The sequence below is a fragment of the Ranitomeya variabilis genome, chromosome 2, assembly GCF_051348905.1.
Source record: "Ranitomeya variabilis isolate aRanVar5 chromosome 2, aRanVar5.hap1, whole genome shotgun sequence".
Classification (NCBI taxonomy): domain Eukaryota; kingdom Metazoa; phylum Chordata; class Amphibia; order Anura; family Dendrobatidae; genus Ranitomeya; species Ranitomeya variabilis.
Window position 1 is genome coordinate 856,704,944 of NC_135233.1, and position 24,208 is coordinate 856,729,151.

At 43.3% G+C, this 24,208-nt stretch overlaps 2 protein-coding genes across 5 annotated transcripts in view; one reads left to right on the forward strand and one right to left on the reverse strand.

The window, feature by feature from the left end:
* MASP1 (MBL associated serine protease 1) overlaps positions 1 to 24,208 on the reverse strand; it is a 258,790-nt gene that overhangs the window by 164,796 nt on the left and 69,786 nt on the right. The gene's annotated exons all lie outside the window — the stretch shown is intronic.
* Positions 19,117 to 21,402, forward strand: LOC143808988 (uncharacterized). The gene is made up of 2 exons (XM_077292167.1): positions 19,117 to 19,383; positions 19,634 to 21,402. Exons 1-2 carry the CDS (start codon positions 19,281 to 19,283, stop codon positions 21,400 to 21,402), a joined length of 1,872 nt encoding a protein of 623 aa, XP_077148282.1. The 5' UTR covers positions 19,117 to 19,280.

Genomic DNA, 24,208 nt, shown 5'->3' on the forward strand with positions numbered 1-24,208 from the left:
CACACATGTGCCGCAAGTATTACGCACACAGACACTGACATCTCCGGTACCGGAAATATGAGGATGCGTGACAGAGACCTTATAGCGGGTTTTTATGTTTGGCTGCTGTCACACACTAAAAGACTGTTTTTATTGCCAAAAATTGTTTTTGTATCGCCATATTTTGAGAGCTATAGTTTTTTCATATTTCTGCCCAGTCATGTGAGGTCTCGTTTTTTGCAGGACGAGTTGATGTTTTTATTGGAACCATTTTTGGGCACATTACATTTTTTGATCGCTTTTTATTCCGATTTTCGGGAGGCAGAAAGAACAAAAACCAGCAATTCATGAATTTCTTTTGGTTGGGTGTTTATACCGTTCCATGTGCAGTAAAATTGATAAGGCAGTTTTATTCTTCGGGTTAGTATGATTACAGCAATACCTCATTTATATTTTTTATGGTTTGGCACTTTTATACAACAAAAACTATTTTATACTAAAAATTATTATTTTTGCATCCCTTTATTCTAAGAGCTATAACTTTTTCATTTTTCCACTGATGGAGCTGTGTGGGGGCTTGTTTTTAGCGGGACAAGATGACGTTTTCAAAGGTACCATGATTATTTATATCCGTGTTTTTGATTGCGTGTTATTTCACTTTTTGTTTGGCGGTATGATGATAAAGTATTGTTTTTTGCCTATGATGATAAAGTGTTGTTGGACAACACAACCTATAATTTTTCTTCTGAATTAAGTTATAGCTTCCTAAACAAAATTAAGCAATTAAACCTATAATGCTCCAGTCCAATATTATGGACAAATAATAGTCACACATCAATATATCTAGGACTGTATAGCATGACAGAAGCAGCAAGAATTGAAAAGATAACAAGCTTTATTTAATATAATATTTAAACAACAGTGTCATATCAGATATCCAATAAATAGGTGAGATTCACAAAAGATAGCCAGAGACAAAAAACCAAAGCAGCATAGCTGCACGGTGATAACCACACCACATTAGGTCCTATAAAGTAACATTTCTAAATGGCCTCAATGTGAGGTTCCATGGGTATGACCAGACACAGCCGTGGCTACAAGTCATTTACGGCTTGGTATACGGTTTTTTGCAGGCCAGATATAGATGAACCGGGAATATACAACATATATTTATCTGTGAAAGGAATAAATGTCATAGCTCTATCGCTAGCCCAAAAAGGATAACATATTCTAAATGTCATATATAATCACACTATCCCTGTAGCCATGGTTGGTCTATGGAGGGTGGCTATCTCCTGCTGCCGTGCTGCCAGGCACCTCAAAGTGCGTTTCGTGTTTGTTTTTTGCCTTTTCTTTATGGTGTTAACTAAAGTGGTTAACTAGTGAGACAGTTTTATACGTCGGGTCATTATGGATGCAGCGATACCAAATATGTGTACTTTTATTGTTTAGATTTTTTTCATTCAAATATTTATTTATTGATATAATAAATATTGTTTTGTTTATTATTATTTTTTAAAATATTTGTACAATTATTTAAAAAAAATGATTTTCATTTATTCTCACTTTAAGACTTTGTCCCACTATGGGACAATCATTTTTTACAGGCTGATCGCTTCTATAGCATGCAGATGAAGTAGCATCTGCATGCTATAGAAACTGTCAACACTGCACTCAGTGAACTGACACTGAGAGACTTCCTGATCATGCACTGCTCTGGTAACCCAGATGTCGTCATGGCGACATCGAGCTACCATAGCAGCGATTGGGACCCCGCATCACGCCGCGGGGTCTCCGATGCAAAGGCATCCGAAATGTTGCGATCGTGTTTGATTGCAGTGTTTTGTGGGTTAAAGCTCCGGGAGCAGTCTGGACCATTTCTGGCACTTAGTGCCAGGTGCCAGCTGTCAGAGTCAGCTGACACCTGGTGGCGATTGGCTGCGACCCCCCCCATGATCGCGGCCGATCGCTGAGACGTACTATTCCGTCCATGGTCAAATTGGCCCAGGTTAGATGGACAGAATAGTACTTCTGATGTCAGAAAGGGGTGAAACTAGTACCTAAAACTAAAGATACATAGTTTTATCATAGAAACCAATAAAGTAAAAAAATGGAGATTTATATTATACAACCATTTTGTTAGACTTTTTGCATTCTGTGTATATATATTCTGCACCAACACAAATGGCAACTATGTACTTTTGGGTGGGCAAATTAGGTTGTATGTTCTTCCTACTAGATGCATATATGCTAAATGATACAGATATTTTCTAGTCTTATGTGTATGTGATAGTCTTTCCTTTAGGCCTCTTCCCATCACCAAAAGCAAAAGCAAGAAGAATTTGAATGGAAAAAGAGAATACATGTAATGGGTTGTAAAATGACCATACTCCTTCTTACAAATACATTCTAAAATGGCATGCACGCCACTCTTAAGTTCTTCCTTGTCATAACCTTAAATAGTTGCTATGATTAATGAGCTATGTCATTACTGTGTGTATGACTTTTCTCTGCAGCTCTGCACTATGACATATTTCTCACAGACTTGGGAACTCCCTTTCCATGGCTCTCCACTAGTGATGAGCAAATTTGTTCAGAAAATGATAGCCAAATATAAATTCAGGATGAATATGGCACATTCGGATTCGTGATCGCAAACACGAGCAAACTTTTATAAAATCGGAAAAAATCAGTAACATTCGGTAAAAAGTACGGGAAAATGTTTGAGTTGCCACAGAAGTATTTTCAGCACTTTAGCAGCGATAATGGTGGTGTATCAGGAGCGTTTACAAGGTGTTTGATGAGGGGAGGGGGTTTGCAGAGCTCAGAAGGGCGTTCTTGTTAACAGTCATTTTTTCCCTAACTTTATGTGTGCATACTGCGGCTAGCCAATCAGGAAGAAACACCCACAATGTCCTGACACAACGGCTTGTGTCATTGGCTGCTGAAATCACATGTTCATCTCCATATAAAGGGCGGACATCTTGTTTTAGCACCATTTTGACACTGTAACAGCGCAGAGAGGCTGCTTCTGACCCTGGCACTGTTAGCAGCAAGATTTTAGCTAGTTAGATAGGTGGTTGTATATCAGTCAGGTAGTGTAGCCAGTATGGCTGTTAAATTTACCTTCCAGCATTTTTTTTTTGCCCATTACTGAGGTCCACAGACAAAGCCAGCAGGACACATGTCTTACTACTGACTTTAAAATAGTTTGTAGCATCTAGTGTGTTATAGAGGCCTGATCCAGAGGCCACCAAAAAATCCTTCTGTTCCTAGTGACATACAGTGGGAGACACCTCACATTCAAACAGTTTGTAGCATCTAGAATGTTATAGAGGCCTAAGACATAGGCCACCAAAAAATTCTTGTGTTCCTAACATCATACAGCAGGGGACATCTGACTTTCAAATTGTTTGTAGCATTTCTTCTTTCTCATACAGGCCTCATCCACACTCAAACAATTCTTTCTTCTGTGATATAGCATGCCATATTTCACCTTGGAACTTACTGCCACTGAAATTCAGCTGTTTGCAGAGGTGGTGCAGAGTTTAAAATCTAATTTTTTGTTGCTAATACTGTGCTCCTACCACACTATCTGAACAACATGCCTGGGAAAAAGTGAAGCCGAGGTAGAAGGGGAATTAGGCTTGGTGTTCAAGATGTACGTGGGGAAGGTCGTAAGGTTAATGAAAGCTCTAGTGAACCAACAACATCACGTTCTATCCTATGCAAAAACATCTGACAATTTCTGTTACTGGACGGGCTACTCCACTACCTTTCTTTGGCAGACACACAGTGGTATGCCTTGTTGATGAGGCCCAGAAGGAGTGGATGGCAAGCGCAGCTTCAAGTGGCCTCTCCTTCTCTTCCTCCACCTCAACATCACACTTATTACAGTCCACAAAGGTGGCACCCAAATTCCTCTTGCTTGCCCCCGCATTCCAACTCTCCCACAAATGACTGTACAGAACCACAGATGGGTGAGTCTGAAGAGCTGTTCACGCATTTTATGCCATGGTCATCAGAAGTGTATTCAAGAGCTTCGCAGAGTAAAGAGGAGGAAATCTGCACCTATGGCCAAAATTTTTTTTAGCTTGGATCCAGGGCAGAATGAAGTGGAACCCGAGCAGCATCCTGACCCTCATCATCAGAAGTTAACCCCTGGGGGAGGTGATCCTGATGAGACTCAAATATCTGAGGCTCACGTGGACTGTACTGTGCTCTCAGGGCAGGAAGAGGAGGAGGGCAACTCCAAGGATGAGGAATGAGATAACACAGAGGATGATGATGGTGTGCTAGATCCCAGTTGGCATGAACATAGAGGCACACATTTGAGTACGTCATCTGAGAAGGAAGACAAGGAGGTTACATTGCGCCATGCGTCGCAGTCACGTATGATGCAGCCATGATGAGCAATGCATCCTCAGCCACAACTGTGGCTGTGATGAGCAGCGTCCGTGGATCTGCAGCTTGCAGGGGTGGCAAAGGTCGCTTAGCCTGGGCTTTTTTTGACACTGCAAAGGATGAGCCAACTCACTTAATCTACCAACATTGCAAGAAAACTAAGTAGAGGTAAAAGGTGCAATAATTTGACTACATGTATGAAACTTCACATGTGCAATCAACATGTGTTACTCTTGAAATCCCACTGCGGACCAGCGGACCTCAACAGCCATCAGCCACCCCATCAGTAACATCTGCTGCTTCTTCCGCATATGTAACCGTGCCAACTATTGAGATGCAGGTCTTTGATCACAGAACCCCGGGTTCTTTACCCACTCCAGTCATGCTGACTGAGAGCCCACCATCAGCTCTAATGGATGTGGACATGCCTGCTGTTTTAGACCCATCTCAGAGATCGAGCACACCACATCTTTCGCAATCCACGGTAACATCTCCGCCTTCACCTCTCATGGTCCAACAGTTTGTCCGGTTCACCATACTCCGTCCTCTCTTTGTACTGCAGCCAGCCCACAGTACTGCAAATGTGGTCACGTAAAATATTGTTTCCTTCTACACATAACAAAACTAAGAGGTTGAACTCCATCATCTCCAATCTGTTGGCCCCGGAAATGCTGCCTTTCTGGCCATCGCAGTCCCCCAGTACCAATTGCCCAGTCGCCATTACTTTTCTAAGAAAACCGTGACTATGCTATAACAGCATGCCAAGACAACATTACCCATTCCTTGAGTAAATCTGTGTCTGCCAGGGTGCATTTCACCAGACACTTGGACGAGTAAGCATGGCCAAGGGTGTTACATCTCGCCGGCTGGGGACTGGGTGACTCTGGTGGCTGTGGGGGTAGGCGCTGCTCCTGAAGTATTGGAATCCCCAAGGCATGCAGTACAAACCTCTACATTTAACACTTCCTTTACTGCATCTGCCTCCTCCTCTATCTCCTCTAGGGCCTCCACCTTCGCCCTCAACCTCTGTCTTAATGAGACACGCGTTCCAACAGATCAGGGCAAATCCCCACCACCTCCGTACTGTGGTGGGGATTTTTTATGGTGTTTTCTCTAGAATGGTGGAGGGATTTTTCCTCCTTTTTTCCTCCTGTTGTGGTTTTTGCTGTTAGAGTAGGACTGGCAAGTGTGAGGAGCCGTGACATGGGTTGCCAGCTTACTTATTGTGGCCATAATATTAACTAATACCTTACATATTTTGATATGTTCTTGTGCACTTTTTTTTTACTTTTACTTTTTGAGTGCAGTTGGGCCCTAACGGCTTTGTAAGTTGCGGCCTCTGTTCACACGGGATGCATTACAGTTAGCACTGGGCAGCCCGCCACATGGCGTTACTAATAGGCTATGATCCAGATGCTGTGCATACTCTGTGCGAACACTGCTGCAGATTAATTATTTGCACTGGTATGCCAAGTGGCCAAGCCCTGATTGTAGGCTGGCTGTCTCATTTGGTATTACTGCATATGTGTAGTCGCCATCTTTACTTGGGCCCACTGTACCATGATAGTGCATTTGACTTGAGGCCTAGACAGGTAAGCACCTTTGCCTGTTTTTTTTGTTATGTTTTCTCTAGAATAGTGGAGGCTTCTTCCTCCTTTTTTTTCCTCCTGTTGTGGTTTTTGCTCTTAGAGTAGGACTGGCAAGTGTGAGGACCCATAAAGTGACATATTGTGGCCATAATATTAACTAATAACTTACATATTTTGCCTGTTTTTTTGTTGTGTTTTCACCTCCGTACTGTGTAGCCAGGGTTCACCACAATTAGGCAGTGTTAAAATTGATATGCCTTGGAGATTGTAGTCATACAGCTGAAGAGTTGTGGACAGCTCTCCAGGCTGATTTTGATCAATGGCTGTCTCTGCTGAACCTGCTTCCAGGAAGGCTGTGTCCGATAACTGTACGAATATGGTGGCGGCCCTATGGCAAGGCAAGTTCACACACATGCCTTGCATGGCTCACATCCTCAACCTGGTGGTATAGTGATCTCTCCACCACTATCCTGGCCTCAGGTGAGCTGCTCTACAAAGATCATAAGCTGTGGGCTCATTTCCGACCTTCGGACCCCTCAGGTCATCTACTTGCATCGATACAGAGGTCTTTGTCCATGCCAGCTAACAGGTTGATATGCGATGTGCCGACATGGTGGAATTCCACTCTGCACATGTTGCAGCAACTGTGGCAGCAGCAACAAGCCCTGACGCAGTTTTCATGTCATATAGCCTGGGCCAACGCAGTACGGATGTGGCTCATATCATGTTTACAGAGTGGGCACAGATTAAGGCCCTCTGCACCCTTAGGGTACCATCTCACAGTGGCACTTTGGTTGTTATGACGGCACGATCCGTGACGTTCCAGCGATATACATACAATCTCGCTGTGTCTGACACGCAGCAGCGATCAGGGACCCCGCTGAGAATCGTATGTCGTAGCAGATCGTTTGAAACTTTCTTTCGTCGCTGGATCTCCCGCTGTCATCGCTGGATCGGCGTGTGTGACGCTGATCCAGCGATGTGTTCGCTGGTAACCAGGGTAAACATTGGGTTACTAAGCGCAGGGCCGCGCTTAGTAACCCGATGTTTACCCTGGTTACCATTGTAAATGTAAAAATACCCAAAAACTCCATACTCACATTCCGGTGCCTGTCACGTCCCTTGCCGTCTGCTTCCCGCACAGACTGTTAGCGCCGGCCGTAAAGTAAAAGCAGAGCACAGCGGTGACGTCACCGCTGTGCTGCGCTTTACGGCCGGCACTGACACAGTCAGTGCGGGAAGCCGGCGGCGGCAGACGTGACAGACATCAGAAGGTGAGTATGTAGTGGTTTTTTTTTTTTACATTTACAATGGTAACCAGGGTAAACATCGGGTTACTAAGCGCGGCCCTGCACTTAGTAACCCGATGTTTACCCTGGTTACCCGGGGACTTCGGCATCGTTGGTCGCTGGAGAGCTGTCTGTGTGACAGCTCTCCAGCGACCACACAACGACTTACCAACGATCACGGCCAGGTCATATCGCTGGTCGTGATCGTTGGTAAGTCGTTTAGTGTAACGGTACCCTTAAACACTGGTGATAATAGACAAACTGTTATCAGGTGCAAGATCCGAGGAACAAATGGAGGAGGAAGAAATGATGGGCGAGCAACTGTCAGATGAAGAGGATAATCCTCCCCTCTCTGTCATTCGTGGTTGATGGGAGGGGATGAAGGAAACAAGCATCATTGTTACCCCGCCACCAAATCAGCATGGGCTTGGACCTCATGGTAGAGCCCGACATATGAGTGCCTTCTTGCTGCACTGTTTGCAACATGATCCCTGTATATTTATGAGTAGGAATACTCCTGACAACTGGGTTGCCACTCTGGTAGATCCACATTATAAAACCAAATTTTGCCAGATGCTTCCTGCCCTAGAAAGCTGGAGTATTGAAACAGGCTTTTACACAAACTTAGGAGAGCTTTTCGTCAAGACAGCAGTGAAGCACACAATTTGCATCGCAGCTCTAGACTTCCAACTTTGGGCACATCAATTCGTCAATGCCAAAACATAGCAGCAGCAGCAGTGGTGTAAGTGGAAGAAGCAATTTCTGTGAGTCATTTGACACTTCCTTTAGGCCAGCTCGTGCACAACTCAATAGAGTCTTACACGTGGTGAACGAATGGAGAAGATGGGTCAGCAGTATCTAGAACTGAATATGAATACCATCAGGGAGGGTTTGGACCCTTTCAAATTTTGATGTCCTGAGCTCGCCTCACACGCCTTGGAGGTTTTTTTGTGCCCGGCAGACGGCAATCTTTCAGAACGCGTCTTCATCACTGCTGGTGGTGATCCTGACGGATAAGGGTAGCCGCCTGTCCCCAGAAAGTATAGACCGTCTAACTTTCATCAAGAGCAGCACGGTGGTGCAGTGGATAGCACAGCAGCCTTGCAGCGCTGGAGTCCTGGGTTCAAGCCCCACTAAGGACAACATCTGCAAAGAGCTTGTATGTTCTCTCCGTGTTTGCGTGGGTTTTCTCCGGGTACTCCGGTTTCCTCCCAAAGACGTACTGATAGGGAATTTAGATTGTGAGCCCCAACGGGGACAGTGACGATAATGTGTGCAACCTGTAAAGCACTGCGGAATATGTTAGCGCTATATAAAAAATTAAGATGAACAAGTTTTGGATCTCCAAGGCTTTTGCACCCCAATCGCAGACTGTACAGACTAGATGATATTGCATTTTTTAGTGTGAAGCATTAATGTCACGTAATTGCACTCTGTGATATTTTTAGTGTCGCTTCTGTGGCTGCTGCAGCTGGTGTTAGCACAAATTTGTGGAAATGTAAACAGTCATGGTTGGTCTACATCTGCTGGGTTAGCTGTACTGGAAGACGTGTCGGTCCCAATTATACTATTTCTATTCTCGTGACATTTATTCCACTTTGGTGGTGTCAGGCCCTCATTTTTTAAAATGTGAAAACTCCAGATTGGGTGTTCATCTGCTGGACTGGGTGTAGTGCAAGACCTGTCGGTGCCTATTATACTATTTCTACTCTCATGAAATTTATGCCACTTTATAGGTGTCTGCCAATAATTTTTGGAAATGTGTACACTCGTGGTTGGGTGTTCATCTGCTGGATTGTGTGTAGTGGAAGACTTGTCGGTCCCTATCATACTATCTGTAATATGATGAAATTGATGCCACTTTGGTGGTGTCTACCAATAAGTTTTGGAAATGTGAACACTACTGGTTGGGTCTCCTTCATGTGTGTTGCATGTAGCAGTAGGCCTCCGAGATTGTCAGGCCTCCACTTCCTTGGACTCAACTACCTGTGTCACTACCCTTAAATTTTTTTGGAAAATGGCAGTCTACGAAGCTGATATTTGTGCCACCTGAGTGTCGCTCAGTTTGAAAGCAGGTAGACGTTCTGCATGTGGTATCAGAGCTCCCAGCAAAGGAGGCCTACACTGATCCCTCACCCACCTCGTCTTACTGTGATATTAAATTGAAAGCTGTAAATGCTGTCCCAGACCCTGATACCTTGTGCCTAGCTTATTGCTGCAGCGCCATACTACAATTTGTACTGTGGGTGAATTGAGGCCACTTTCCTGGTGTCTGTCCCTCATTTGATGTATTTTGGCAGCATTTGGAGCTGTTATAAGATGTGCATGTGTTTGTTTTTGCCTCCCATTGACATGAATGGGGTTCGGTTATGTTCGGTGAATATTCAACAAATAAATATTGTAAATTTGGCGATCGCAATCCGAACCGAACATTGAAATATTCGCTCATCTCTACTCTCTATGTGACGACCACCTGACAGACCACAACAAGGCACTGGATCACATACTAATAGAACCCACTGGCTCCTTTGGTTTCAAAAAATTTTCCCTCAACTAGAAGGTGGATCCACAGAAATGCATTTTTTCCCATTACTAAAGGGTTGGTCTCCTACACTGGTGAAGCATTTGCACTAAGCGCAAGGCATGCCAAAAATTAGAAGGAGGCACTCCAATACCACTTTGAAGAGACGTAGTGGTGGTCCTCAGAAAACATTGTTTCCCATTATTAGGAGTGGGTATCCCAGACTGGTCAGGCACATACTCTAAGTGCATGGGCTGAAAAACATTTACCCCTGGGAGGTATATATATATATATATATATATATATATACTAGATGTTTCCAGTCAGCTAACGCTCGGCACGCTCATTCCTATCTAATTAACGCTGCTGGTGATTAAACTAAAGTAAATAATGACAACATGCAATAGCGCTTACGCAGGTGGTAAATTAACGTAAAATGAAGTTAATAACAATAGTGTGGTGATGTGTTGGGGGTGGGATTATGTGTGGTGATGTGGTGGGGTGGCGTGAATATGTGTGGTAATGGGGTGGGGGGCGGGATTATGTGTGGTGATCTGTTGGGGGTGGGATTATGTGTTGTGTTGGGGGGGCGGGATTATGTGTGATGATGTGGTGGGGGGCGGGATTATGTGTGGTAATGGGGTGGGGGGCGGGATTATGTGTGGTGATGTGTTGGGGGCAGGATTATGTGTGGTAATGTAGGGGGGGCGGGATTATGTGTGGTAATTTTTATGTGTGGTGATGTGTTGGGGGGGCGGGATTGTGTAGTGATGTGTTGGGGGCGGGATTATGTGTGGTGATGTGTTGAAGGGGCGGGATTATGTGTGGTGATGTGGTGGGGGGCGTGACTATGTGTGGTGATGTGTTGGGGGGTGGGATTATGTGTGGTGATGTGTTGGGGGGCAGGATTTGTGGGGGGCGGGATTATGTGTGGTGTTGTGGTGCAGATTGTGTGTGGCAATTGGGTGGGGGGCAGGATTATGTGTGATAATGTGGTAGGGGCGGGATTGTGTGTGGTGGGGGCGGAGCTACTGTGCAGGGGGAGGGATTAGCGAGTAATCATGATTCCTCTTATATATAAAGATATATATATATAATCTTTATTTTTTATATACAGTACAGAGCAAAAGTTTGGACACACCTTCACACTTAAAGATTTTTCTGTATTTTCATGACTATGAAAATTGTAAATTCACACTGAAGGCATCAAAACTATGAATTAACACATGTGGAACTTAACAAAAAAGTGTGAAACAACTGAAAATATGTCTTATATTCTACGTTCTTCAAAGTAGCCACCTTTTGCTTTGATGACTGCTTTTGATGCCTTCAGTGTGAATTTACAATTTTCATAGTCATGAAAATACAGAAAAATCTTTAAATGAGAAGGTGTGTCCAAACTTTTGCTCTGTACAAAAACACTAACATATTCTGCAGCGCTTTACAGTTTGCACACATTGTCATCGCTGTCCCCGATGGGGCTCACAATCTAAATTCCCTATCTATATGTCTTTGGAATGTGGGAGGAAACTGGAGTGCCTGGAGGAAACCCACGCAAACATGGGGAGAACATACAAACTCCTTGCAGATGTTGTCCTTGGTGGAATTTGAACCCAGGACTCCTGCGCTGCAATGCTAACCACTGAGTCACCGTGCTGCTATGCACATATATATATCAGTGTTCAAGGTAAGCCTCTAAAAATTGCTAATGCAGGCATCATAAACACCCTTAAAAAATTGATAGCGCTGGTATCGTGATCACCCAGTTGATATGGTGGTGGAAGAGAGGGACGAGACAAAAAAGAGGAAATCGGGAAGTATATACCAATTTTTGGGTGAGAAGTGGTGCATGTGAATAGAGCAGAAAAAAGCAAAACACTGGATTTGAGTTTATCTTCTGCTGCTGTCATCCGGTGGTGTACAAAAGTCTGGCCCAATCCAGCCCTTGTTCATTTTGATAAGAGTCAGCCTTTCAGCATTTTTAGTTATAATACCCCCTGCAGCATTAAAAACCCGTTCTGACAAAGCGCTAAAGTGAGGGCAGGCCAGGACCTCCAGGGCATAGAGAGACAGTTTATGCCCTGTGTCTAGCTTGAGAGTTCCTCTGCCTCTGGAGCATCTGTTTTGTGTCTCCCTACTCTCGACTCCTTGTTTGCTCAAGGAGCTGTGACCTCTGCCACCAGCAGAGTCAGATAAACTCAGCCATGTGTACGCCAGACTGCCAACAGCCAAGACTTCCCTGTCTGTCATGGTTCTCAATGGCAAGAGAACGTAGAAAAGCATACAAAAGGACTAGCTCTTGGAAGATGGGAACTCGAGCTGACTGTGAGCTAAACCTACCGCACAACTAACAGTGGCCGGGTAGCGTGCCTACGTTTTATCCCTAGACGCCCAGCGCCAGCCGGAGGACTGACTGACCCTAGCAGAGGAAAATACAGACCTGGCTTACCTCTAGAGAAATTTTCCCCAAAAGGCAGACAGTAGCCCCCACATATATTGTCGGTGATTTCAGAGGAAATTGACATACGAAGTATGAAGATAGGTTTAGCAAATTGAGGTCCGCTTACTAGATAGCAGGAAGACAGAAAAGGGAACTTCACAGTCAGCTGAAAACCCTTTCAAAACACCATCCTGAAATTACTTTAAGACTCTAATATCAACTCATGACACCAGAGTGGCAATTTCAGCTCACAAGAGCTTCCAGCCTCAGAAATATTCAATCACAGAGAACTGGAACAAAAATGCAAAACAAACTTAGGACTACAAGTCCAACTTAGCTGATAGTAGTCTAGGAGCAGGAACATGCAACAGAAAGGCTTCTGGTAACATTGTAGGCCGGCATAGAAATGACTGAGGAGCAAGGTTAAATAGAAAACTCCCACATCCTGATGGAAACAGGTGAACAGAGGAGATGAAGCACACAAGTTCAGTACCACCAGTGACCACCGGGGGAGCCCAGAAACCAAATTCACAACAGTACCCCCCCCTCAAGGAGGGGGCACTGAACCCTCACCAGAACCACCAGGGCGATCAGGATGAGCCCTATGAAAGGCATGGACCAAATCGGAGGCATGAACATCAGAGGCAGTCACCCAAGAATTATCATCCTGACCGTAGCCCTTCCACTTGACCAGATACTGAAGTCTCCGTCTGGAAACACGGGAGTCCAAGATCTTCTCGACAACGTACTCCAACTCACCCTCAACCAACACCGGAGCAGGAGGCTCAACGGAAGGCACAACCGGTACCTCATACCTGCGCAACAATGACCGATGGAAGACATTATGAATAGAAAAAGATGCAGGGAGGTCCAAACGAAAGGACACAGGGTTAAGAATCTCCAATATCTTGTACGGGCCGATGAACCGAGGCTTAAACTTAGGAGAAGAAACCTTCATAGGGACAAAACGAGAAGACAACCACACCAAGTCCCCAACACAAAGACGAGGACCAACACGACGACGGCGGTTGGCAAAATGCTGAGTCCTCTCCTGGGACAACTTCAAATTGTCCACCACATGCCCCCAAATCTGATGCAACCTCTCCACCACAGCATCCACTCCAGGACAATCCGAAGACTCCACCTGACCGGAAGAGAAACGAGGATGAAACCCCGAATTACAGAAGAAAGGAGAAACCAAGGTGGCAGAACTAGCCCGATTATTGAGGGCAAACTCCGCCAAGGGCAAAAAGGCAACCCAATCATCCTGATCCGCAGACACAAAACACCTCAAATAAGTCTCCAAGGTCTGATTAGTTCGCTCGGTCTGGCCATTAGTCTGAGGATGGAAAGCAGACGAAAAAGACAAATCAATGCCCATCCTAGCACAAAACGCTCGCCAAAATCTAGACACGAATTGGGTTCCCCTGTCAGAAACGATATTCTCCGGAATACCATGCAAGCGAACCACATTTTGAAAAAACAGAGGAACCAGCTCGGATGAGGAAGGCAATTTAGGCAAGGGAACCAAATGGACCATCTTAGAGAAACGGTCACACACCACCCAGATGACAGACATCTTCTGAGAAACAGGGAGATCAGAAATAAAATCCATGGAGATGTGAGTCCAAGGCCTCTTCGGAATAGGCAAAGATAACAACAATCCACTAGCCCGAGAACAACAAGGCTTGGCCCGAGCACAAACATCACAAGACTGCACAAAACCTCGCACATCTCGCGACAGGGAAGGCCACCAGAAGGACCTAGCCACCAAATCCCTGGTACCAAAGATTCCAGGATGACCAGCTAACGCAGAAGAATGGACCTCCGAGATGACTCTACTGGTCCAATCATCAGGAACAAACATTCTACCAGGCGGGCAACGATCAGGTCTATCCGCCTGAAACTCCTGCAAGACCCGTCGCAAGTCTGGGGAAACAGCAGATAATATCACTCCATCCTTAAGGATACCTGTAGGTTCACAATTACCAGGGGAATCAGGCTCAAAACTCCTAGAAAGGGCATCCGCCTTCACATTTTTAGAACCCGGTAGATAAGAAACCACAAAATTAACCCGAGAGAAAAATAACGACCAGCGCGCCTGTCTAGGATTCAGGCGCCTGGCAGACTCAAGATAAATCAAATTCTTGTGGTCGGTCAATACCACCACCTGATGTCTAGCCCCCTCAAGCCAATGACGCCACTCCTCAAAAGCCCACTTCATAGCCAAGAGCTCCCGATTACCAATATCATAATTTCGCTCAGCGGGCGAAAATTTACGAGAAAAGAACGCGCAAGGTCTCATCACGGAGCAGTCGGAACTTTTCTGCGACAAAACCGCCCCAGCTCCGATTTCTGAAGCGTCGACCTCAACCTGAAAAGGAAGAGTAACATCAGGCTGACGCAATACAGGGGCGGAAGAAAAGCGGCGCTTAAGCTCCCGAAAGGCCTCCACAGCAGCAGGGGACCAATCAGCAACATCAGCACCCTTCTTAGTCAAATCAGTCAAAGGTTTAGCAACATCAGAAAAAACAGTTATAAATCGACGATAAAAATTAGCAAAGCCCAAAAACTTCTGAAGGCTCTTAAGAGAAGAGGGCTGCGTCTAATCACAAATAGCCTGAACCTTGACAGGGTCCATCTCAATGGAAGAGGGGGAAAAAATGTACCCCAAAAACGAAATCTTTTGAACCCCAAAAACGCACTTAGAACCCTTTACACACAAGGAATTAGAGCGCAAAACCTGAAAAACCCTCCTGACCTGTTGGACATGAGAGTCCCAGTCATCCGAAAAAATCAAAATATCATCCAGATACACAATCATAAATTTATCCAGATATTCACGGAAAATATCATGCATAAAAGACTGAAAGACTGAAGGGGCATTTGAAAGACCAAAAGGCATTACTAAATACTCAATATGGCCCTCAGGCGTATTAAATGCGGTTTTCCACTCATCCCCCTGCTTAATTCGCACTAAATTATACGCCCCACGAAGATCAATCTTAGAGAACCACTTGGCCCCCTTTATTCGAGCAAACAAATCAGTAAGCAGTGGCAAAGGATACTGATATTTGACCGTGATTTTATTCAAAAGCCGATAATCAATACACGGCCTCAAAGAGCCATCTTTTTTAGATACAAAGAAAAAACCGGCTCCTAAGGGAGATGACGAAGGACGAATATGTCCCTTTTCCAAGGACTCCTTAATATATTCCCGCATAGCAGCATGTTCAGGCACAGATAGATTAAATAAACGACCCTTTGGAAACTTACTGCCTGGAATCAGATCTATAGTACAATCGCAATCTCTGTGCGGAGGTAGTGAACCAAGTTTAGGCTCCTCAAAAACGTCACGATAATCAGATAAAAATTCCGGAATCTCAGAGGGAATAGATGACGAAATGGAAACCAAAGGTACGTCCCCATGAGTCCCCTGACATCCCCAGCTTAACACAGACATTGCTTTCCAGTCGAGGACTGGGTTATGAGATTGCAGCCATGGCAATCCAAGCACCAACACATCATGTAGATTATACAACACAAGGAAGCGAATAATCTCCTGGTGATCCGGATTAATACGCATAGTTACTTGTGTCCAGTATTGTGGTTTATTACTAGCCAATGGCGTGGAGTCAATACCCTTCAGAGGTATAGGAACTTCCAGAGGCTCTAAATTAAACCCACAGCGTTTGGCAAAGGACCAATCCATAAGACTCAAAGCGGTGCCAGAGTCGACATAGGCGTCCGCGGTAATAGACGATAAAGAGCAAATCAGGGTCACAGATAGAATAAACTTAGACTGTAAAGTGCCAATTGAAACAGACTTATCAACCTTCCTAGTACGTTTAGAGCATGCTGATATAACATGAGTTGAATCACCACAATAGAAGCATAACCCATTTTTTCGCCTAAAATTCTGTCGTTCGCTTCTGGACAGAATTCTATCACATTGCATAATCTCTGGCGCCTTCTCAGTAGACACCGCCAAATGGTGCACAGGTTTGCGCTCCCGTAAACGCCGATCAATCTGAATAGCCATTGTCATGGACTCATTCAGACCTGTAGGCACAGGGAACCCCACCATAACATCTTTAATGGCATCAGAGAGACCCTCTCTGAAATTCGCCGCCAGGGCGCACTCATTCCACTGAGTAAGCACAGACCACTTACGAAATTTTTGGCAGTATATTTCAGCCTCATCTTGCCCTTGAGACAGGGCCATCAAGGCTTTTTCAGCCTGAATCTCTAAATGAGGTTCCTCATAAAGCAACCCCAAAGCCAGAAAAAACGCATCCACATTGAGCAACGCAGGATCCCCTGGTGCCAAAGCAAATGCCCAATCCTGAGGGTCGCCCCGGAGCAAGGAAATTACAATCCTGACCTGCTGTGCAGGATCTCCAGCGGAGCGAGATCTCAGAGACAAAAATAATTTACAATTATGTTTGAAATTCTGGAAGCGAGATCTATCCCCGGAGAAAAATTCAGGCAAAGGAACTCTAGGTTCAGATATAGGAGCATGAATTACAAAATCCTGTAAACTTTGAACCTTCATAGCGAGATTATTCTAACCTGTAGCTAAACTCTGAGGATCCATTTTAATCAGGTGAAATCAGAACCATTCAAGGATTAGAAGGAGAGAGAGACGAAGGCTGCAGTAAGCAGAGATGCTAGAGAATCAACTAATGAGCAAACTCAGGAAAAAAAAATAAAAAATTCTCTGCAGACTTCTTTTCTCTCCTTTCTTCAGCCAATTATTTTAACCCTTGGCCGGCCAAACTGTCATGGTTCTCAATGGCAAGAGAACGTAGAAAAGCATACAAAAGGACTAGCTCTTGGAAGATGGGAACTCGAGCTGACTGTGAGCTAAACCTACCGCACAACTAACAGTGGCCGGGTAGCGTGCCTACGTTTTATCCCTAGACGCCCAGCGCCAGCCAGAGGACTGACTGACCCTAGCAGAGGAAAATACAGACCTGGCTTACCTCTAGAGAAATTTTCCCCAAAAGGCAGACAGTAGCCCCCACATATATTGTCGGTGATTTCAGAGGAAATTGACATACGAAGTATGAAGATAGGTTTAGCAAATTGAGGTCCGCTTACTAGATAGCAGGAAGACAGAAAAGGGAACTTCACAGTCAGCTGAAAACCCTTTCAAAACACCATCCTGAAATTACTTTAAGACTCTAATATCAACTCATGACACCAGAGTGGCAATTTCAGCTCACAAGAGCTTCCAGCCTCAGAAATATTCAATCACAGAGAACTGGAACAAAAATGCAAAACAAACTTAGGACTACAAGTCCAACTTAGCTGATAGTAGTCTAGGAGCAGGAACATGCAACAGAAAGGCTTCTGGTAACATTGTAGGCCGGCATAGAAATGACTGAGGAGCAAGGTTAAATAGAAAACTCCCACATCCAGATGGAAACAGGTGAACAGAGGAGATGAAGCACACAAGTTCAGTACCACCAGTGACCACCGGGGGAGCCCAGAAACCAAATTCACAACACCTGTCCCTACCAAGAGGGCAACTGTCCATGTTGTCCTCCTCATCTGAAAGTTGTGTGGGTGCTACCATCTGAAATATAGGCAACCAGCTACTGTTCCTCCTCCTCCAACTCCTTGTTATTATCACCCAAACCGCATTGAGAAGATGAGATGAGGCTGGGCTGTGTAGTGTAGCATAACCCAGTAAAGTCTCCTGCTCCATCTCAACTTTCTCCACCTGCAAAGCCTTCTCTTAAATTGTGAGCAGCAAGCGTTTTCAGTATAAAGAGAAGCGGGATGGTGACATCTTGATTGAGTCCTCAAAGGTTCGGAGAACCTCATAGATGTCAGACATCCATGTCCACTAGGGTGACCACAAAAAAATCGATGTTGGAATTTTGTCCGTCTGGACCCCACAAAACGATTCCCCTTTCCGGATATTGAGATAGCCAAAATTTGAGCTCGATCAAACGACGTTAACCCGTGCCGCTCGTCGCTCAAAATTTGAAAAAATCAGAATTTTTGCCCAAAAAGCTGACATATGAAGCCATAACTCCAGAATAGTAAATAATAAAAACACTCTTAATATCTCAAAAGAAAGCTAATGTTGTTCTTCAAAATTTATATTTTATACATAATTGTTATTTTAAGTCAAACTGAGTTAAAACATCTTTTAGCCCCAAGAACGTGACCTGGTACCACTAGGAGCATACTTCGTATATTTTGTTATTAAGTGATACATTTTTTTTTTTGGGTATATTTTTGAGTTTAAAGTAGAAATATAATAAAAAAACAAGTAATACTGATAAGTCTAATGACTTTTTTTATTTTAAAATATAAAAATGAGGTATTTAATACATACAAAACAGACACAGAAAAGATACAGACGTAGTACCTACATGAGTTGATAATTTTACATAGTTATCTAATCTAATCTGACTGCGCTCCTCATAAAAACAAGCACATGCTGCTTAAAATTTTCCAAGTGTGTGTTATTGTTTTTATAGCTATTATAGTATTATTTTAAAAGATATTTGAAAATATTTTATTGAAATTTAAGTTAATATATTTTTTTTTCGTTTTTCTAGTTAACTGTTATTTACCTATTGGACTCTGAAATGGCATTCACATCAGGTGTACAAAGCCGGAACAAGGATAAATTATTTCTTGTGGGCTATCCCATTCACCAGATCACCGGTTGTAAACTACCCTCAAATCGTCAAGTCTTAAGTGCTTTATTTTATAATTTACGTACTGTGAAATTGACTTTAAGAGAATCAGCAAAACTGACCATACGAGAAGTGTTCATTTTTTGGGGGAAAGCTCGAATCCCGACTAAACATGAGCAAGATGCAATTACTAAGCTGGAAAAAGTTCACGCCGCGTAGAGAAGTCTTTAAAAAGACCGGAAGAAAACATCGGAAACGGCCAAGAACAAATTTAAACAGTTTGTTGAAAGGTTGGATGATCTCTTTGATATTGCTCAACAAGATGCCTTGGCTCTGTTGAAATCGGAAGAAGATAAGGCGTTTCTCGTGAAACAGAGGCAGAAGGGCCGCCCAGGTTCCATGGCTGGAGTGGACATCAAGTTGTGTCAAGCTGAAGAAATCAAGGCGCAAAAGGAACTTGCAAAAATGAACCGACAAATCCAAGAAGAAACTTTTGATATTGGTGAGTTTATTTTATTATTATTATTATTCTAAAAAGTAGATAAACAAATAAGTAAATAGTTTCAATATAATTGAAAGAAAATTGTACATGAAAGCATCATTTGGCATCTTTATGATTGAGTTTATATTCTTAAAATAATACCTATTGATAATTAGAAGTAGGTAATTTAGTACCTATGTATTATTACTATTCTGCTAAAACGACAAGTTTTTATAGTCTTTTTTTTCCTCTTTCTTTTGTTACTTCTTAGAGACGGATGATGAAGACAAGCTCGAAGAAGGAAAAGAAGAAGAAGATACTGAAGAGGACAACATCTACCAGGAACTTGAGAGCTTGGAGGAAATGGACAACATCCCTGAAGAAGCTGCAGAAGATCCAGGACCATCTGAGAGAAAGAGGATGAAACTTTCATTTGCAAGGGGCGTTAAAGAGATTTTAAACATGAAATTATCCATTGTGTTAGATCGATGTAAGTTATCTGACAGAAATGCCACGAGAATTTTAATAGCTACTCTAGAAGCACTAAACCTTGACCCTCTTGAGTACAAAGTCTCGAAAACTTTATTACATTCTAGAAGGCAAACGTTCAGAGAACAATATACTAAAAACATGTTAGATAAAGTAAACATTCCTGAAAAAGAGCCCGTGGTTGTCCATTGGGACGGTAAACTTTTACCGGGTGTTTTAAAAAATGAGCAATGTGAGCGAATAGCTATTGCTATTTCATATGGCGAAAAGGAACAGCTGCTGGGAGTTCCTGTAACAGCAAGCAGCTCTGGAGATGAGCAAGCCGTAGCCGTATATGAATGCCTACAGGAATGGGGTCTTCCCAACACCGTCAAGGCGATGTGCTTCGACACTGCAGCATCGAACACGGGAAGACTCAAAGGAGCATGCGTCCTATTGGAGCAAATGTTAGGAAGAGAATTGCTACACCTAGCTTGCCGTCACCATATCTTGGAAATTGTGTTAAGAGGCGTATTCGACACAAAAATGGGATCAACCACTGGACCTCATGCAGACATTTTCAAAAGATTCCTCACTGCGTGGCCCAAGATAGACAAAGGAAAATACGACACAGGTATCAGTGACAAGCTAATACAAAAGCAGCTAACTACAGAAGTAATTGCAAATGTTACTGCTGAATTCGAGACCAAATTAACTGAGAGCCACCCCAGAGATGACTACAAGGAGCTGTTGCAGTTGGTTCTCGTATTTGTTGGATCACTAGACGGCAATGTTGTGGGTTTTAGAACTCCAGGAGCCATTCATCACGCTAGGTGGATGGCAAAGGCTATTTACTGCTTAAAAATGTTCATTTTTCGTCGTCAATTTAAGATGTCTAAAGAAGAAGAAAGTTCTATGCGTGCCATTTCTGTTTTCCTAGTTAAAATTTATTGTAAAGCTTGGTTCAATGCTCCAAAAGCTCATCTTGCGCCAAAGCAAGATTTAGGTATTTTGCATAGTCTGTTAGACTATAAAGAATGTGACAACGACATTGCAGAAATAGCCCTGACCAAATTTTCTAACCTTTTGTGGTATTTGAATGCAGAGTTGGTGGGATTATCGTTTTTTGATCCCAACATTACAGACGATGAAAAGTTGTTAATGGCTAATAAATTGCTCAGTAGCACAGATGAAGCATCAGAGCACGCTAGGGTTGTAAATCCAAAAGTTAAGAAAGAAAAAGTAAAAGAGGTCGTTGATGGAGGATTGTTAAATTTACTTACCAAAGAAACATTTACATTCTTTGACCGATTTAATATAAAAACGGATTTCCTAAGACAAAATCCAAACACCTGGCCTCAAAATAATGACTTCCAAGAAGGATTGAAAATTGTCAAAACATTAAAAGTAGTTAATGATATGGCTGAGTGTGGTGTTAAATTAATAACCGACTTTAACGACCTTCTGACAAAAAATGAAGAGCAAAAGCAATATGTCCTGCAAGTTGTAAGCAAATGCCGAGCATTATATTCTGACGTTTCAAAAACTACTTTAACAAAACCTCTAGAATAGATTAGATAACTATGTAAAATTATCAACTCATGTAGGTACTACGTCTGTATCTTTTCTGTGTCTGTTTTGTATGTATTAAATACCTCATTTTTATATTTTAAAATAAAAAAAGTCATTAGACTTATCAGTATTACTTGTTTTTTTATTATATTTCTACTTTAAACTCAAAAATATACCAAAAAAAAAATAAATGTATCACTTAATAACAAAATATACGAAGTATGCTCCTAGTGGTACCAGGTCACGTTCTTGGGGCTAAAAGATGTTTTAACTCAGTTTGACTTAAAATAACAATTATGTATAAAATATAAATTTTGAAGAACAACATTAGCTTTCTTTTGAGATATTAAGCGTGTTTTTATTATTTACCATTCTGGAGTTATGGCTTCATATGTCAGCTTTTTGGGCAAAAATTCAGATTTTTTCAAACTTTGAGCGACGAGCGGCACGGGTTAACGTCGTTTGATCGAGCTCAAATTTTGGCTATCTCAATATCCGGAAAGGGGAATCGTTTTGTGGGGTCCAGACGGACAAGATTCCCACATTTTTTCAAACCCATATAAGATCCGGTCACCCTAATGTCCACTCATCAGCTTTTATGTGCGGAGGCTGACCAGAATACCAATGTGCATGGTTCAGCTGGTATTCAACTACTACCCTCTGCTGCTCACAAAGCCTTGCCAACATATGTAACATTAAGTTCCAACACATGGTGATATCGCACACCAGTCGATGAGCTGGAAGTTGCAAATGCTGCTGCAGCACTGCTGGGGCAGCAGCAGCTGTAGCTGACTTGCGGAAATGGGCACACAAAGAATGTACTTTTACGAGTAGAACAGGCCGATCTGAGTAAGTTTTGAGAAACCGCTGAACCACTAAGTTGAGCTCCTGGGCCATGCATGGTACATATGCAACGTTACCAAGCTTAAGAACTGCCATGAGGTTACAGTCATTGTCATACATGACCATGCCTGGTTGTAGTTTCAGGGGCGATTGTTTAGCATTGTAGCCTGTGGGTGGCTGTGTATTTATGATTGCATTCCAAGGACTGGGGTAGGGACACTGAATGCTGTGCTGGAACAAGGACGTGGATGCGGTTGCTGGCAGAGATTACAAGTGTGCAATGACAGGTGCATCGTGGAAGGCATCTTACCCTACATCATGGACAGGGGATTGGTGTGCAAATAGAACAGGGGAAGAAGCAGTGGTGTCACCTCCAGACACAGTTTCTGGACCTTGGTGTTTGGCCCAAGTAGTCTGGTGCTTTGCTTGCATGTGCCTTAGCATGCTGGAGGTGGTCAGGCTGGTACTTGCATTGCCCCTGCGGATTCTGGCATGGCAGATGTTGCAATTGGCCTTTTTTGGGTTAACTGGACTGTCTTTAAAAAAGTGCCAGACTCAGGAACACCTAACCCTTGGCTTAGCAACTTCACCTGTGCTGGTGCTCTGAGGATCATCATCGCAGGCAATTGTGTCTCATCATCATCATCCAGCTGTTGTTACAGTAATTGCATTTTCCCACCATCGCTACATGCAATCTTCTCATGTCCCGGTTGGAATGGGTAGGACAAGAGGCCAGAGTTTATAAATGGAAATGCGAACAGCTCTTCAGAGTGTCCAAGTGTGAGATCACTTGCACTCGGCATGGTGGGAGAAAGGAGGATCAGGGTGAGGATTATGTGGTTTGGATACACAGCTACTGAGGCTGGATCGTGTGGTAGACAGGGTGGTGCTGGCAAAGTGACTTGAAGCATTATCTGCTATTCATCCAATAACCTTTTCACACTGGTCTGGCTTCAAGAATGGTGTTCCGTGCCCCGCTGCAATGTGGAACAGGAAGCTAGATCGACATGATGTGTGTGTTTGTTGTGGTCCCGTGGCAGGCACTTTTTCAAACCTAACTCCAACACTAACCCTAACACAACCCCAACCCTAACCCTAACACAACCCTAACCATAGCCCTAACCCCAACCCTAACTGCAAAGAATGGAAAAAATTACAACTTTTTTATTTTAATTTTTTTTTCCAACTAAGGGGGTGACAAAGGAGGATTTGATTTTCTTTTACTATTTTTTCATTTTGATCACTGTGAAAGGGTCCATCACACTGATCAAAAGAAACCAATAGAAAATATTCCCTATTGTTGCTGGGTGCTGGCTGGCAGAACTCGGCAGGCACACTATGCATGTGCCCACCATCTTTATTCCAGGAAGATGAGGCAGAGGGCCGAGAGAAAGATCAGGAGGGCCCAAGGAGATAGCAGATGTACTGGGGCAGCTCGGGTTTCTCTCTTCTCTGATATATGGTAGATCGTATCAGAGGAGAGAGAAATTGATTTAAATCAGACTTTTTTATTTGTGATCACCGGAGAATAACGGCGATCATGTGACAGGGGACCGTAAAATCCGGCTCTGATCATGTTCTACAGGGTCTAAGCTACCCCCGGTAGCTGAGACTCCAGAGATTTTCCAATGCTTTGGGTTGGGGAAGTGATATACTCTTATTTCTCGGAGCTGTGAGAAAGCGCCTCTGAGGGTAAGTACCCTTAACTGCCACCGTTAAAAGACGCATTGGCAGTCGTTAATGAGTTAAATAGCTCCAGTGGTGCACTGATTAGGTTCTTTTTATAATTTTAAAGTGATTATCATTTTTTATGCAGAGCTCCAAATCCCCTCTATAAGGTTGTAGACAAACAAAAATTAATGTTTTATAACTTTATGCTTGGTAGGGAAATTGATTGTGATCCTATTAGAGATATGTTGAGAAATTATTCAGAATGGAATTTTGAACCTGTAAATTGCATGAA

Coding starts and splice junctions, on each gene's coding strand:
- LOC143808988 (XM_077292167.1), top strand. CDS start 19,281: ATGGCTGGAGTGGACATCAAGTTGTGTCAAGCTGAAGAAATCAAGGCG. Junction 19,384..19,633: donor AGAAGAAACTTTTGATATTG/GTGAGTTTATTT, acceptor GTTACTTCTTAG/AGACGGATGATGAAGACAAG.